Source organism: Anser anser (genome assembly GCF_964211835.1).
Source record: "Anser anser genome assembly, chromosome: 23".
NCBI lineage: Eukaryota > Metazoa > Chordata > Aves > Anseriformes > Anatidae > Anser > Anser anser.
Window position 1 is genome coordinate 4,698,306 of NC_139744.1, and position 16,963 is coordinate 4,715,268.

At 53.0% G+C, this 16,963-nt stretch overlaps 2 protein-coding genes and 1 long non-coding RNA gene across 4 annotated transcripts in view; 1 reads left to right on the top strand and 2 right to left on the bottom strand.

Moving 5' to 3' along the window:
- The window catches only part of LOC310885820 (M1-specific T cell receptor alpha chain-like), a 373,370-nt gene that overhangs the window by 209,660 nt on the left and 146,747 nt on the right, over nucleotides 1-16,963 (bottom strand). The window lies entirely within an intron of this gene.
- On the bottom strand, nucleotides 1,286-4,694 carry LOC310885879. The gene is made up of 2 exons (XR_014575000.1): nucleotides 2,583-4,694; nucleotides 1,286-2,137 (listed from the first exon to the last, which is right to left on the bottom strand). It is a non-coding gene; the product is annotated as an uncharacterized lncRNA (long non-coding RNA).
- Nucleotides 5,796-8,202, top strand: LOC310885537 (feather keratin Cos2-3-like). The gene is made up of 2 exons (XM_083809006.1): nucleotides 5,796-6,703; nucleotides 7,079-8,202. Exons 1-2 carry the CDS (start codon nucleotides 6,605-6,607, stop codon nucleotides 7,403-7,405), a joined length of 426 nt encoding a protein of 141 aa, XP_083665132.1. The 5' UTR covers nucleotides 5,796-6,604; the 3' UTR covers nucleotides 7,406-8,202.

The window sequence follows — 16,963 nt, forward strand, 5'->3', positions numbered from 1 at the left end:
GCTATGGCCAGCACACATGGGCATGTGCGGCAGGAACATGTGTCCCATGAGGCCCAACTGCCCCCAGCACAGCACTTGGCAGGGCCCAGGTGGTGGCACACATGCAGGGCTGACACACTTCACAAGTCAGCATTGGTGTTAGCCGTAATGGACCATACGCGGCAATCTCCAGTCCCTGAGGACCCTGCACCCCCATGGGCTGGGTCAGTGCAAAGACAACAAGCAGTTTGCATACCCCCACGCTGCTCTGTGCTGCCCACTTGCCCCCAGGCATGCAGCAGCTTTCCTCAGGCCCAGGACCTGCACTCACAGGGACTTCCTCACATTCCTTTCCACTTTTCCTGACCGTTTGTTTTGCTCCAGCTCAGGCAAAAGGTTGTTTCTCTGTTTCTTCCTTTGGTTATGTAGAGGCTATCTTCAGGATGTTTGCAGCGCTCTGGTGCCCAGCTGCACTTCAAGGATGCCCATTGTTTACAGGCCCAGTTCGACTGCTGGCAGACATTTTTCCTGTCATTGCTTTGCAGCCCCCTGATGTCTGCAGTTTCTCATTAGAGCCTGGTTACCTCTGTAACAGCTCCCATCAGCAGGACACGCTGTCCCTGCTCGATTACAGAGCTGTTTCCTTAGAGATCCACGTATGGCCCTGCTTGGTACAGCCTTGTCATGTCCAGAAGGAATCAACCATGCAGGCAAGAGAGAAGAGCCAAAGGTGTGCTGGGGTAGACCCTTTGTCTTTCCTGGTGTCAGAGGAATGGAATCAGCCACAGCTGCAAGAGAACGTAACCAGTTTAGCCCAGGTGAAGGAATGGCACTGCCAGGGCTAAGGTGTGGGGTACACAACAGGAAAGAGACCCAGGCAGAGCTCTGACAAACATTTCTGGTTTGTTGGGATGGCCCATGGCCCTGGAAGGGCTTGGCCTGTGTTGCAACTCAATACAGGACTGGTAGATCCTGGAGACATTGGTTTGTTAATTGCCCTACTGTTTATTGCCTACCTTCAATGCCCCAGGAGACAGTATGTCAACCTTGGGTGAAGTTCTGGGCACGTGTCATTGGCAAATGGATAAAACTGTGGGTGGGATCTGCTTCTGTGTTTGCATGAGGCAGCTTAGCTTGGATGAGACACCCACTAAGCTGAGCAGTCCCCTTTGCTGTGAAATCCCTCATGTGGAGCTGCCCCTTTGCCTTCAGGAGAACCAGCCTGATGTGGGCTGGATGGGAATCTGTGCCCCCTGTGATGCATTTCTGAGACAATGCTGGCAGGCCTTTATAGACAGGTGTGAGGAGATGGGCCTGGCTCCGGCACTGACTCCCAGGAGGACCTGGCAGTGTCCAGGGGTGGAAATCCCTCACTGACAGGCACTATCAGGAGCCTCACAGCAGTCTGCTTCTCCTATACATCCCAAGGTCATCGATGGACAGCCACGCTGAGGCACTCCAAACACTGTTACCTTGAATTAAACCAGGAACCCAAACTGTCCTGATACGGTCCTTGCTGGGGCCTGAAGTTGGCAGTACCAGAGGGTGATTGTTGCAGCGTGAGGAAAAGGAGGGCTCAGGAGAAAGGAGCTGTGTTTCAGTGCCTCTTCCCTGGACACATCTCTGCCAGGCTGGTGCCATCTCCGTTCAGCTGCACCCAGGCTCCAGACCCTTTCAGCAGAACTGGAGTGCCTTGGAGGGGCCGGGCTGGCGGGGGAACCCTCGGGGCTGCGGGGCGAGGTGGTCCCGGCGGGCGGAGCGGCAGCGCCCCCTGGGGGCTGTGCCCCTGCCTCGCCCCCGCCACACACGCCCGGCCCCGCCCGCCACGGTTCCTGCCCGGCCGCAGCCCCGGCTCCTCTCCCCGTGGCTCTCAGGGCGCAGTAATACACCGCCGCGTCCCGAAGCCGGGGCTGGGCGAGCCACAGGGCGCTGGACCGGCGGTCTGCTGCCACCCACAGCCACCCCTCCGGGTCTGACACTGGTCTGGAGTCTTTGCGACTGCTCACGAGAAATGCGGGGCCTCGGCCCGGGAGATGACGGTACCAGTGGATGTAGTCATCGGTTTGGATGTTAGGGTGTGAGCAGGTGATGTTGATGCCGGTGCCATCCCTGGTCTCTGCCCACGGCTCCTGCTGCACCTGGGCTCTGCCTGTAGCCACTGCCAAGAAGAAAAGGAGGAGACAACTCAGAAAAGGGCTTTGCTACCACCAAAATATCATGCAAGGGGAGAGGGGAGAAGAAAACGGTTGGCAGCTGATGGGGGCATTTTCTCAGAAGAAAGCACACAAAGGCATTTCTCCGGGAATGGTTATTTGGGGACCAGGTCGGAGCAGGGCTGTTTGGAAGGAGGGTCCGAGCCGAGCCAGGAGGAGAAGGGAAGCAGGCAGGAACGAGTGGGGGTGTGCCGAAAGGAGAGGAGGAAGGCAGGGAGCAAGGCAAGGTGTGAGGGAACGGCCGGCTGAGCTCGCTGGAGGCAGACGGGACGGCTGCAGAGGGAGGACAGAGGGGAGCGAGGTCCGTGAGAAGCCGGCGGGCCAGCAGCGAGGGCAGCCCCGGCCCCCCGCAGCCCCCGTCCCGGCCCCGCCGCCGGCAGCCCCGCGCACCCAGGAGCACCGCGGCCAGCCCCGCCAGCCCTGCGGCCCGGCCCTGCCGCATCCCGCCGCTCCGCCGCCCGCGCCGCGCTGCCCCCGCCAGCCCCGGCTCTGCTCCGCCCGCGGCGCCTCCTCCCCGCCGCCGCCGCCCGGCGCCGCCAGCTCCGCCCCGGGGCCGCTCGGGGGCTGGCCCGGGCTGCGAGTGCTGGGCGCCTGGGGGCGGGCAGGGCTTGGGCTGCTGCCAGCGGGGCTCTGCCCGTCCTGCAGCCCAGCCCGGGACGCGGAGGCGGGTGCGGGGAGAGGCTGAGGCAGCTCCTTCGGCACGGGAGAGGAGAGGGGATAGGAGAGGGAGTGGGAGACTTGGTGCATGGAGCAGGACATCACAGCCCTGGGGAAGATGGACACCACTTTGTTGAGGGAGACATTGGCAATGGATTGGGTTTAGAGGAGGGAATGTAGCCCCCGGCATGATACAAGTGCAGCCAAGGGAGAGTGAGCAGACAGTGTCTTGTGTCTCCTCAGATGTCTACATTGAGAAGGAGACCAGGAGCACCCTGCAGGAGCTCAAGGAGGACAGGAAAACTGGTGGTGCTGTTGTAGTCAAGCAGCTCAGCAGTCCAGAAGCTCTCTGCAGAAGCCAGCTGCATGAGAGATAGCGAATCCCAGAAGAAGCTGTGATTGTGTAGGGCCAGAGCAGGGCAAACGAAGGGTGAGCGCCACTTGTGCCAATGAGGGGAGCAGGAGCTCAGACCACAGGCCTCCCACCAGACTGGAGTACTGCAGTGGGTGGCAGATGCACACAGCTTGGTCCTAGGTCATGAGTGAGAAGAGGACATCCCAGTTTAGGCCCACTAGTGGAGGCAGAGGAGCGAGAGCACACAGCTGGAAAAGTAAATTGTCCTATCTGCAGAGAAGGCATCTAAAAGCGTAAGAGGCATCCTGACCAAGACGTGGCACATGTCAGTGAATGGGAGGTTTCCAAAGATAAACTACAGGGAAGGATGCAAGGGCTGGTTGGGCTCCACCATCATGAGTGTATTCCCAGTCTGGATCAAGAGGTAGATGGCTGAGTCCAGAATGAAGAGCAGTAGCTCTCAGCTCTCAGCCAAACCCAGCAGCAACAAAAGAAACCACTCTGTAGACCTTCCCCTCACCCCTGTGGGAAGATACCAGGGGCAGGAGGAAGGAGGAGATGGAGTTGCTGCTCAGGATTCAGGGTCTTCCACCACTCGATATCTTCTGAGGAAAAACACAGCAGGGCCTCAGCAAGCCAGGATGTTCCTTCAGAGACAGGAGAAAGTGAGATCAGAACCTTGAAGTTCAGGAGAGCAGAATTTTCTTTCTTTGCTGTGTGAACACGTACCTGTCTGTGTGTGCCCAAATATACTCCAGTATGCATCCAGGAGTGTCTGTGAGTGCATCCATGAGTTCATGCATCTTTTTACATGAGCAGCAGTGTGCATGAGTGCTGTTCCCTCCACCCGCTTTTGATGTCATGAATGATATCGGTATGTGATCGAGGGTCACATTGGGAATTAACAGGAAAAGTGATCTGTCAACAGCATCCCTCCAAGGCTGAGATGTGGTGACTGTGCATGTTGCCCCATGCTTCCTGAGCAGTCCGAACGAGAGGTCATCTGAGAAACCCTCCAGAGGATCACAGGCTGCACCTCCAGCACGCACGTAGTCCAACCCTGTGTTCAGAGCGGGTCTCATCAGATCAGGTTGCTCAGGATCAAGTCCAGGCAAAGTCTGAACTCTTCCAAGGATGGAGCTCCCCTAGCATCTCTTTGGCAATCTGCTTCAGGCCTTGACCGCCTTCAGGGTAAATAGGACCCATGTTCCTCTGGTTCAATGCCACTTCTGCCCAAGGTTTCAGCCCCTGCATGACTCAGCTCCAGGCCCATGAGTCACAGAAGTATGTGTGGCATTGGTTTCCCCATGGGGGACCCCTGTCCCACCCCAGACACCACTGACATTGCACCAGCAGCAGATCTACGTAGGGCTGGGCCTGCTCGAAGAGGGCAGGATTTCTCAGCCTGTCTCCCTGTACATAAAGCTAACACCATCCTTTTGAACTCTCTAGCCATGGGGAGTGCAGCTGTGTCCTGGCCTGGAGAAGCAGGGAGGGGTGACTGGCACCACAGTCTTACACTCTGAATCTTGTGTTACAGAATTAAAATAAGGATCCAAACTGTTGTGGGCCCATCCTTGTTGGGGACTGAAATTGGCAGTGAACTTCCTAGGGTCGGGAGGCAGTGGGCTACAGATACAGAAGGCCGCATTTCAGCATGTGTGCTGTGGGCACTTCTGGGCTGGGTTTGTTCTGTGATTGTTCAGCTGTTCTCAGGTTCCTTCTTGCCCTGGCTGCTCTCTGGAGCTCATGGACAGAGCAGTGGAGAATGCCCTGAGGTGACCAGCCCATTTTCTTGTGAGGGGGGCCACACAGTTCTCACAAACACACACCTTCTCTTGCACACCTGCGTGGAATCATGGAAAACTGCACCCACAGACACTTGCACAAATCCAGCACACAGGCTGTCGTAGTTTCACACTGATGGCCAACTAAACTCCACCACACAGCTCTCTCACACCCCCTGCTGAAAGGAAGATGTGGGGAGAGAATGTGATTTAAGCTAAAGGGCTTAAAAGTTGAGGTACGGATAATATAATTAAAGGGGAAAAAAAAAAAAAAGAAGGAAATAAAAGAAGAAAAATAAAAAATGAGCAAAGGCCATTTGGAAACAAATTGAGAAATATTTATTCTCCACTTCCCATCAGCAGGTAATGTTTGTCCATGTGTTTGGAAGCACAGACTCAATATGCCCACCCCTGGTTTTCCTTCCCCTTTCACATCATTACTGCTGAGTGTTCGAGTACGGAATATCCCTTTGGTTGATTTAGGTCAGCTGCCCTGGTGACGTCCCCTCCCCACCTCTTGCCCACCCCCTACCTCCTGGCTTTGGGGGGCTTGGAGAGAGTCCTGATGCTGTGCCAGCACTGCTCCACTATAGCCCCAACACTGGTGTGATGGCAATGCTGTTCTAGCTCCAAGCACAGAGCACAGCATTCTAGGGGCTGCTGTAGGGAATGTTAACTCTGTCCCAGGCAGCCCCAGTACAGGCAAGTGCCCACAAGAGAGGAACATGTGCATGAACGTGACACAGTGTGCAGCAAAGATTCTGGACAGCATTTGGGCAAAGTACATGCTGTGACCTCGTAGGGAGGGGAGGTGGACTGGGAGCCTTGCAGAAGACACTGGAGCCAGGGCTCTTGACAAGACAACGTCAGCTTTCTTGGGCCTTGCGCTTAAGGCCTGAGAATCCCATTTGTTAGCCTGAGTAGCAGTGGTAAGGGAAAGTGCTGGAGTGCCCCTACTGATCATTGGTGGGTGTCATGACAGAAATAAGCTTGCATCATGTAAGGGGGAGGTGTATGATTTTATTTATTTTTTAAAACAATAAATGAAAGACATGAAGTTCTGGGAGTGAAGAAGGAATTCTCTATGGACAGGATCTGCACTGTGTGTCTTGGGAAAACCCAGCCGGCTCTGTCCGATGCTGGTAGAAGGCAGGGTCACCTGCACATGAAAGGTTTACTTTCTGTCTACATTCATGTTCTTATTCCTTCTAACTAAAACAGGCAATGTCCTGTTGGGCCTTTCTTTTGTGATCCAGAAAGGGCCCTGCACAACCTCTCGCCCCATACAGACATCCCTGGGTCAGAGCAGGAGGCAAAACAGGCCATCAGGTTTTCCCTGAGGGCAGTGTCAGGAGGGGTAGGGTCACAGGCAGGAGCTGGGTCACCTGTAGCCAAAAGGGCCCCAAAGAGCCCCTAGGGAGTCACCCACACTGACCTCATTTGCCTTTCCTGGCCTCCCTACCTGCCACTCAGAAGTTGCCTTCTTTGGGGAAAGGGCATAAAGCAGGAAATGAAAAGCAGCATCACAGGAAGGCAACACACATCCCGTATCATTAGGTGGGATGTTTTGCATGCATGAGTAGCTTGTCAGAAAATAGTCCCTGCTTCAAGGGATGCCTCTGAACATGGGGCAGCTAAGGCGCACTATAAAAGCCAGCCCATCTCCGTGCTCTCTCATCCACTTCTCTGGCCTTCTTCTCCTTGGGAACAAGGTGAGTGTGAAGCCCCTTCTTGTCCCCCTCACTCTCGCATGGGAGGACTTAGTTCCATGGACCTTTCAGCTGCTATCAGCTGTGTTCCATGCCAAATCTTGGGGCTGCTGGTTGTGGGAGAGTCAAGGGGTAGAAGGTTTGTCATGGAGGAAGACTGGGCCTTTAGTATGATGGCTCCTGGGCTGGAGCCTAGAGTGTAGCCAGGCTCTGGTGGTTCTTTTTGGGATCTGGCAGGATGAGGCCAAAAAGCCCTGGCACATCCCTGCACAGCCTCCAGCTCACAGCACTGCCTGTGCCTTGGTTCCCTCAGGGTGTGGTGACATGCTTTTCCTCATGCATGCCCATGTTCTGCTTCCTCCCTGCCCTCTCTCCCAGGTGCACCTCCTGCCCCCAGACATGTCCTGCTACGACCAGTGCCGGCCGTGCCAGCCCTGCGGCCCGACCCCGCTGGCCAGCAGCTGCAACGAGCCCTGCGTCAGGCAGTGCCAGAACTCCACCATCATCATTGAGCCCTCTCCTGTGGTGGTGACCCTGCCCGGCCCCATCCTCAGCTCCTTCCCACAGAACACCGTTGTGGGATCCTCCACCTCTGCTGCTGTTGGCAGCATCCTCAGCTGTGACGGAGTCCCCGTCAACTCTGGCTGCTGTGACCTCTCCTGTATTACCAGCCGCTACTGTGGCAGCAGGTGCCGCCCCTGCTAAAGATGCCGGACAGTGCCCCAGACCAGGACCCCAGGAACTCAGAACATGCTGCTGGACAAAAATGGACGGAAGAACAGACTTTGTGCCGCTGTTTTAAGAGGAGCTGACCATTTCTGACTTGTCCTGTAAAGACAGACAGGAAGGGGCCAACCTGGATTCTATGACAACATGGCCGATGTATATCTATCCTGTTTTCCACACACTCTTGTTCTTTCTTTTCTTTCTTGCCCTCTCCTTTCCGTGAGGCCCCCAGAAACCAGCCTGGAGTGACCTGCTAGCCCCTCTCCACTTGTGGGCCAGGTAGATTGATGCTCTGTTGCAAGTCTGCCATTGGAAAAGCCGAACAGATTTTTGTCTGCTCCTGCTGTGCTACGATCTTGGGGCCTCCTCTTGGAGTCACCTCATTTCCCCCTGAGACTTGATAAACATTTGCAGCAACCCTGAGTGTGTCCCTGTGTGGTCTTTTCCTCTGCATACAGATGGCCAAGGGAGAAAACCGTTCCTTAGTGGGAATAGGTTGAGGGCACTGCCTTATGCCTCTAGGCACTGGAATGCAGGACATACTGCAGCAATTCATCTTTCAGGCACTGTCTGTTGAAGCTGAGGAAGACATCCCTAGTTCTTCCACAGCCAATGGACACCAGTCCTTGACTTGTGACTTGTGACGTCTCCGCCTAGACAAGTGCTGTTGACATTGGAGGCCCCAGCTCTTGGGGAAGAGTGTTCCTCTTGCTTTGGGTGGAGCTGTGCTGGGAATGGAGGCTCAGACAAAGATGATCCCAAAGGATTGTAGAAACTGGGAATGGTTAATTGTCTTGGGGAAGACCCTCTATCTCTACTCCACTTTCACCTTTCCTCCACCACCTGGTCATGGGCATCATGTCTGGGCATGGAGAGCAGGTAGAGCTTCCCTGTGCATCCCCATCACCCTTCAACACAGCATCTGGCATGGCCCAGCTGTTGCCAAGATGTGTAGGGCTGAGGGGATCCACAAGTTCGTACTGCCTGATGTGACTACCAGTCACATCAGGTCACACACTGGAGCCCCCAGTCCCTGTGAACCCAACTCTTTTTATGAAGGCAGGGCAAGGACAGGGACTGAAGCCCAAACATGCCCTCATGGCTGCTTGGTCTTGCTTTCTTTTCCCCAAGCATGGATCAGCTTTCATCAGGCCCTGGAACTCAGAGGCCCCATAGGTGGCACAGCCCCTCTATGCTCCAGAAAAGACATTCTGTGGGTGCAGATATCCCAGTGTCCGCTGAGACATAGCAGTGAGAATGGGACCTGAGTGTGCACTCAGCAGAATCTGTGTATGGGCCCTGAATGGCACAGGGCATGCACTGGCCCAACCACAGGGCATACACTGGGGGATCTTGTCTCAGGCATCAAGCTCCTCTGTCAATCCCAGAACCGTGAGGATGAAGTGGCCCTTGTGCTCCAGGCAGCACCACTGCTCCCCAAAACCAGGCCAGGGCCTTCCCACATCTGCACACACCTCGGGGCCCTGTGGTGTGGGGGTACTTTGCTTTCACACAGACTGTACATGCTGCCAGTGCCACGGGACCAAGATGGAGGATGGGGCTATTGCTCCATGGTGTGAGGGTGGGGGGACCTCTCCACAGGCCAGGTTCTCTGGGAGGCAGTGCTGGCTCAAGTGGCAGCACAAGGGCAACAAGCATCAGAACCAAGACCACCAAAGCCCAGGATAACCACGGCTCCCAGCTCTGTACTGACCCCTCACCCGGGGCCTCTGCACAAGCTCAGGCCTAGCATAGCCCTGCCCCAGCTCTGCTGCATGTGTGCCTGTGCCTGGCCTCGCCTAATCTTTTCAGCCTGGCCTGGCCAGCCTCCTAGATGGTGCAGGTCCATCACTGGATGGAGCCTTTAGCCAGGCCTCTCTGGGGTCTGGCATTAGCCTGCGCCCCAGCCCCAGCTCTCACCCGGGGACCGAGACCTTCTACACATAACACATCTATTGCCAGGGTTAGAGCAATAATCAATAGGTGCTCCTGAGCCAGAATTATCTCCTGGCTAACACTGAAGTCTGAGACGGAGGAGCACACTCACAATTTGGAGATTCACTTTTGTCTTGGAAACGACAAAATCCGTCTAGAGAACAGGTCAACTTGTTGATTCCATCTTTCCTATTCCCAGCCTGCAGCATAAGTTACCTGAGGAGAACAAGAACAACATTTTAAAAAGACATTGTCCACATAGCATCTCGTTGTCCCTGAAAACCACAGAATAACAGAACTCTAGGATATCCTAAGTTAGAACAGACAAACAAGGATCATCAAGTCCATCTCCTCTAGCTTCACGCAGGATTACCTGCAAATGATACCACAGGTCTGAGAGTGTTGTCTGAATTCTTCTTGACTCCAGGCAGGCTTGTTGCTGTGACCACTTCCATGGGGAGCCTTTTTGAGTGCCTTAACTCACTTGCCATTCACTGCTTGGTAAAGAATATATATATTGACAGAAACGTCCTCAGAGAATGGGAACTGTGATGGGGTGGGAGCCATAAGAAGGAAATGTCTTGTGGTGAGTGAAAGACAAGGGAAAAGGGAACGTGTTTGGATACAGTCAAGGATCTTGCTCAGCATTATAGCCCCACAGGCCAGGCTCAGAAGGGGCCCAGCACCAGAGCAGAAACGGACAATGGTGTTCCTGGTACCCCCTCCGCACCCATGCTCCTAAGGTGAGCAGGAAACAAAGTTTCTTTCAGGGGCTGGTCACTCCCCACAGTGACAAAGGGGGGCCATTCCCCATAGCCTTCAGAGAGATGAGGAGAAGGTAATGACAAAGAGGATGATGTGCCAGCCGGGATGGTCTGTTAAGCTCAGAAGAATGAATTCAGCCCCAAAGGTCCTGTTCTCCTTTGCCATGGCTCTAAGGTTTCAGAAGGGGATGATGTCAGACTGAGGTTTCATGTTGTAATAAGAGCAGCAGAAAACATCAACAAAAAGCCTTTTCCTTGCCTCTCATGGCCTCTCTTGATCTCTCATTTTCCCTTCATCTGCCCTCTCTCCCTTACACTCTACTTCCGTAGAGACAGCCATACAAACAGCTGTCCATCCTTCTCCAGGTATCCACCCACCCACTCTTCACTTCATGACCCTCCTGGAAGTGAGCTACAAATTACAGTCTTTCATTAGAAATATTAATGTTTTATTTTTTTTATTTCATCTTTGAAAAGAAATTTTAATATTTTTTTTTCATTGCTAGTGGAAGATTTCTTTGTGTCCCACAGTGCAGTATTACATTCAATAATTTTCTGCGTAAAAGAAGCTACCAAATCATAGAAGTTTAAGCCAGACAACAGAAATACTGCTATACACTATCATCAGTATCAACCCAGTGATTTTTTTTTCAATCAAAGTGAAGAGAAATTAAGCTTCAGGATATTGCAAAAGAAACAAGAAATAAATGAAATTTTAGAAGTATTTTTATTCTCTACATTTCCCAGTTCAGCTTTTTCTGAACAGGTTCACGGAAAGCTCAGAAGAAGATGATGAGAAAGTTTTAAATGTTTTCCTTAATGGAACATTTTTATTCCAATATTAATTGCATCATTCCGATTCTAAACCTGGAATTTAACAGCTGTTTGATCAGCCCCAGCCATGTTCCCAGGCAAGAACAGGAGGGAAGGCATTGTTCCTGCAGAGGTGTTCAAGGTCTCCAGAGAATCCTTGGGGCAATGATCCCGGGGGTAGATCAGACCCCTGCTGAGACAAGGCTGAGGCTGGTGCTGCCTTCCCCGAGAGCACAGAGGAAAGAGGGCCCATGGCTGCCCCCTGCTGGGAGCTGCCTAGGCCAAGCTTTTCTTTCTCCGGGTTGCTTCAATTCTTGCTCTTGCAAGCAGACAAAAGAGTTTCCTCAAGTCTGAGGACATCAAAACACCACATTCAGCATGCTTTGTGAGACAGAGGAAGCTTCACCAGCACAGCCTCGTTTCTCCTGCCTGGTCTCGGCATTTGCAGCCTGCAGGACACCCAGCTTGTCCCAGACATGCAATCCCCCACTGCCGCAGGAGCTGGTCATTATGACACTGCTCCCTGTGCAGGGGCTGAGGATGATCACACATGCCTCCAGCTCCCCTGAGGAGACGTCAACGAACTCAGTGGGCTGTAGGTCTTCATTTATCTCTTGCTATAAATTGCTTACTGTGATGAACATGGAGAGCTCTTGGGCCTTTGGCACTAAGGGCTGCTCTATTTGTTCTGTCCCTTAGGCACAGGCTTTGGACATGGACTGCCTGAAGGTCTGGAGGTAACCTGGTGGCTGGGATGCAAATCCAGTTTATTGACTGACTCATTGAAGAGAGAGAAGAACCCTGCAAATCTCTGTCAGAACTACTTCTAGGGGTCTCTGGGCTGGGCTGGCCAGGGCTCCAAGCAAGCTCCTTTAACACGGGCTGGCAGGAATTTACTCACCCTGGGGCTGAGGGGCTGAGAGCCAGCCCCTAAGGCAGTCTTATCTCCCAGCAGGCTCTGCCCTATTCTGTCAGACCAGGAAGAGAGGAAAGTAGAGCCCTGCGGTCCAGGTCAGCCAGTCGGGGTCAGCCCTCTCTGCTCAGCCACAGACACCATCCCGTTTGAGAAAGAGAATATGGCTGTCAGCTCTTGGAGTGAACAGGGGAAGCAGCGCAGCCAGGGGAGAGCTGAAGGCCCCATCCCAGAGCTCTGCCTTGCACAGACACATCCCCTCCCCATCCGGGGTTGTTGCTCAGCCAGGGCAGCTCCCTGCACCAGGGTGTCACTCACAGCACAGAGGTACAAGGCGCTGTCAGAGAGCTCAACTCCCTTCAGCTGCAGAACACTGTATTTCCCATCAGTGTTCAGCTCCGTGGTGAAACGGTCCTTCTGCTTGGTGCCTGCTATTGCTTGATTAGAAATCAGCTGAGGGCTTTGTCCCTTCTTCTGCTGGTACCAGAGCAATGTATTAAATCTGGAGCTCTGGTATGTGCAATTGGTCTGGAAGGTGTTTCCCTGCTCCACGGTGACTTGTCCTTCTTCCTGGGTGACGGACACCTGCCCCATGGTTTCTGGAAGAAAGAGAAGGTCAGCAGCTCTGTGGGGAAATCTCCAGGCAGCCAAACAGGAGTGAATTGAGACCTGTGGGAGATAAGTCTCCCTGTCCTTTACTGGGCTGAAAGGTCCTGAGGCCTGGGCACAGCAGGGTGTTTTGGGGTCAGCTCAGAGCTCCCTGGCCAGAGCGGACCCTGTGAGAGCTGTGCTGTGTGCCTGCTCCTCCTGCCTGCTCTCCTTCTGCCCAGAGGACCAGGGCACAGCCTGTCATGCCTGGCTTTGTGTGCTGGGTCCAGCATCCTCCAGCAGGTTGAGGCACCCGTGCAGCTACTGGGAAAAGGTTCGACCTGCTTCCTCATCCCTCTCATCTCAGTGGCCTCTAAGTCCCACCAATATAAACAAGGCTGAGGTGAGTGGTGGCAAGAGGGAGCCCTGGCTGTGCTGACAAGCAGGAGGACATTGGAGGCCATGGCAGGAACACATCAAGCAGAAGACAGACTGGACACCCTGGTAATGTCCATGGGAGGAGAGCTTTCATGTCCCTGTATCCACTTGGACACAATCCGGCTGTTTCTGTAGGAAAGGGAGAAATGAGGGACTGCAGAGACTGATGAAATCTTCTCTGGTGACAGTAGGTGGACCAGAAGAGAGAGACAGAAAAGAGATGGAATGAAAGGACGAGAGAAGCAGGAGAGGTCTCTTCTGCATCTCCTATTTACAAATTGCGAAGAATAACAGCATCTAGAAGGAACCAGTCCAAGAACCAGAAATGGGAGCCAACATTTACCAACATTTTCCCTGTGATTCAAGAGTCGGTCCCCACATAAACATGGTAAGGCTGATGAGGGCTTCCTGGGGAAAGAAGATTTATGTCTTGATTAAAAGCCAGCACTTATCCAGCAGTTGCCCCAGGAAGGCAGTGAGGACGAGATACCCGCGGTGCATGCTGAGACCGACCCTCCTGTTTGCTGAGGGAGAGAGAGTCAGAAAAGCACCTCCCAGCCCCGAGAGAACAGAGCTGCCGGAAATGACTCTGCTGGGGGAACAAGGGGAGATTCAGTGACGAGAAATGTTCTGGTCTGACTGTGCCCAAAATGCCCCCTGGGGTTTCTCCCTCCTCCAGCAGGAGCAACCCTTGAGGATTGTCACAGTCAGGGGTCCTGGGAACTCTGGGGGCCACATCATGGGACGGGGCTGCTCTCATCTCCTCTCCCAGAGGGGTCCTCACCTCCCCAGCTACAACTGCCTTCTCTTCTGCACACGCACTGCTTGGCCATGGCTGATGTCAGGGCAGTCTTTGCCACTGAGCTTGTTCTTTTTACCCTGGGGCCCTCAGGTGCATGGGGATGTTCCTATTTCCTGTGTGAGGAGAAGACACCTCGATTTCTCTCCCACATCCCCAGAAAGAAGGGAGGAACCATGCTACGCAGCAGCCCAGGGTTTCTGGCTGTGTCCTGTTCTGGTGGGATAACGTAGCTTTTGCAAGAGGAACGGGGCTCCAGTGGGGTATGGAATGCGAAAAGCCCAGAGGGGACAAGGACAACCTGTTCCATAGGGTAAGGGGTTGGGAGTCAGCAGGGAAAAGCATGTGGGTTCAGTGGGTCACGTGCACTCACACTGATGGGCCACAGCGGGCACCCACCCATAGCCACATCCCTGGCAGTCTCTGCTTCCCTGATGCTTGGGCCCCCTCTATCACCACCCCTAACACCTTGTCTGGCTTGGCAGCACCTGGCTAGTTGTGTTGTCTTCCCCCATACCTCCCTCAGCACACCTCAACCGTGGAGCTCTCAGACACCCAAAGGAATGACACTCCAAGCCCTGCAGACCCCAACTGTTCCTTTTATACCCCCCAGGCAGTGTGAACTTTTCTCCCTCTCTCAAAAAAAATTTACCGCACAAAGCAGTGAATCCTCTTCACTGCCTGTGGAGTCCTGATACAGAAGGAGATTGTTCATGGAGAAGCTTGGGATCTGCATGGCAGCTCACCTGAGTAGCCACAGAACTCTGCTGGGCTGTACAGAGCTGTGCAGTCCACATCCTTTGGCACGTGGCAGTGAGCATGTGGCGAGTCTGCAGGAGTGAAGCAACATGTTGTTTGATGAATAGAGTGGTCCATTTCTAAGAAGAATTTCACAAAATCCCAGAAAATCTCCAAAGATAACAATGCCAGTGAATCTCGGCAGGAGCAGGAGCTGCAGCATGTGCCTTGCCCTGACAAGTGGTCTGTCTTATGTTCCTTTGGTAAACTCCACCGCAACTACTCCCTCGCTCCCCCTGCTCAGAAGAACTAGGGGAGAAGAAAGAAATTTGATATAAGGGAAAAGTAAGAGAGAAAAATAAGCAAAGGCCGCACAGAAGCACAGAGTGAAAAGAAAATTATTCTCTACTTCCCCTCAAAAAGTGATGTCTGGCCATCTCCTGGGAAGCAGGGCCTCAATACTCATAGCGGTCCTTTGGGAGGACAGATGTCTTCATAATGAGAGCTCCCCCTTTCCTTCCCCTTTCCCAACATTTATTGTTGAGTGTGACATCACATGGTATGGAATATCCCTTTGGTTGGTTTAGGTCAGCTGCCCTGGTGATGTCTCTTCCCTCCTCTTGCCCATCCTCCACTTCCTGACTCTATGGGGCTTGGAGAGAGTCTTGATTCTGTGCCAGCACTGCTCCATAACTGCCCAAACATTGGTGCAATGGCAATGGAGTTCTAGCTCCAAGTGCAGAGCACAGCACTCTAGGGGCTGCTGTGGGGAATGTTAATTCTGTCCCAGGCAGTCCCAGTACAGCTCCATAACTCAGGGTTCCCAGCATCAGACAAAAACTTTGCCTATGCTATTCCCTTTTTCTTTCTTGTGTTACCTCCAGCTAATGGTATTTTAATCGGTACTGGAAGGCCACTCTTGCTGGCATCCATCTACATTCACAATCCACCCTCAAGAAAAGCAATTAAAGTCAAAATTTCTAGTAGGAATTTTTCATGTTCCAGACTGTGCGCATTGCCTTGTGTTCTTTTACTTGTTCAAGAAGAGTTCGGCTCCATTTGGCTCTTGAATATATCACCTAGGAACGCAATATGAATAGACAGCTGGAAAACAAAGATTAGGAGTATTCTAATGTGAACTCACCGTGTACTATCCTAATTACAAGAGTAAAAATCACGCCCCTATACTGTGAGACCCTGGCCCAACAAAGGACCCCTCATCTCTGAGGATGCGCAGAATGATTCTGTCATGGCAGCACTATGCTAATCATGTAACCATTTGGAGGGGTGGGGATTGTACAAACATGCAAATATATTGAGAAGGGGTTTTGTGAAAGTGGAATGGAAAGTCTTAAGGACTGCCAGGTTTGTGGGAAACCACCAGGTACCCAGACTTCAACTATTCTGAAATAAACAATCTCTTGACCTTGTGTGTGGATTGGCTCATAGTACACCAGGTAACAAATCTGGACTTTTTACCTGGTTGTGTGTGGAAGAAAACCCTTCCACAGTGTGGCCCATTTATCAAGGGAACCATTCCTTATTCTAACACAAGGATCCTGCTGACTACACCCAGGTCTGTCTCCCAACACTACAGAGCACTGGCAGGTTCTTTAGGGATCCTTGGCAGAAGGAGGACTGGCCACAGGTTGTGGTTATAACTAGAGATTTATTATTACATAAGAAATTACTAGAAATACTAAAAATTACTACAAAATCCTAAAGATTACTACAAATAAATTACTAGTTGAATTACTAGAGTGATAACACTAATGCCCTTTCTCACCACAATGGTGGGTGTCTCCACATGCTGGGGCCAGTGAGAGGGAGAGACAAGGGGGCAGGGGTGCACCTTAACAGCCCCCTTCCACATTATGGATATTTGCCTTACTGTTGGTTATGCTAACCACACTGCCAGGCATCAGGAGCAGGGGCTGCCACTCACACCTGGCTCACCACAAGCCCCACGTGTCCTTGTTGGGCAGGCTCAGCTCAGAGCTCCATGCAAACTGTGACGAGAGGGAGCTGCTCCTCACAGCACCCGCACCTTCCTGTATAAAGCTGCATGCTGCAGGCACCAGTGTGGTTTCAGCGCACACAGGTAGACAGCGCTGTCCTGGAGCTTGGCATCTTGCACGTGGAGAAGCACCTGGGAGTTCTCCACGGAGAACACAGAGGAGATCCTCCCGGAATGCACATGAGGCTTGAACTTGCTCACCTGCAGCAAGAACTGAGGGGACTGGGTCGGGCGCTGCTGATACCAGAAGATGTAGGGAGCAGAGCTGCTGGTGGAGAAATTGCAGTGCAGAGTTGCGTTGTGTCCCACCTGGATGGTGGTTTCTTGTGCAAACTGCAGCACAGAGTCCTTCTGTGCATGACCTGCAAAGCCAGAACAGCATCTCAGCACTGCTTGAAGGTGTGTCTGTTCTCCCCCTCTCTCTCCTGTGTCTCTCATTTCACCAACTTGCTCACTGTCTCCTCTCTCCATCTCCCTTTTCACGGGTTGTAAAATGCTGAGCTAAGTACACATGCACTCTTCTTTCTGCAGA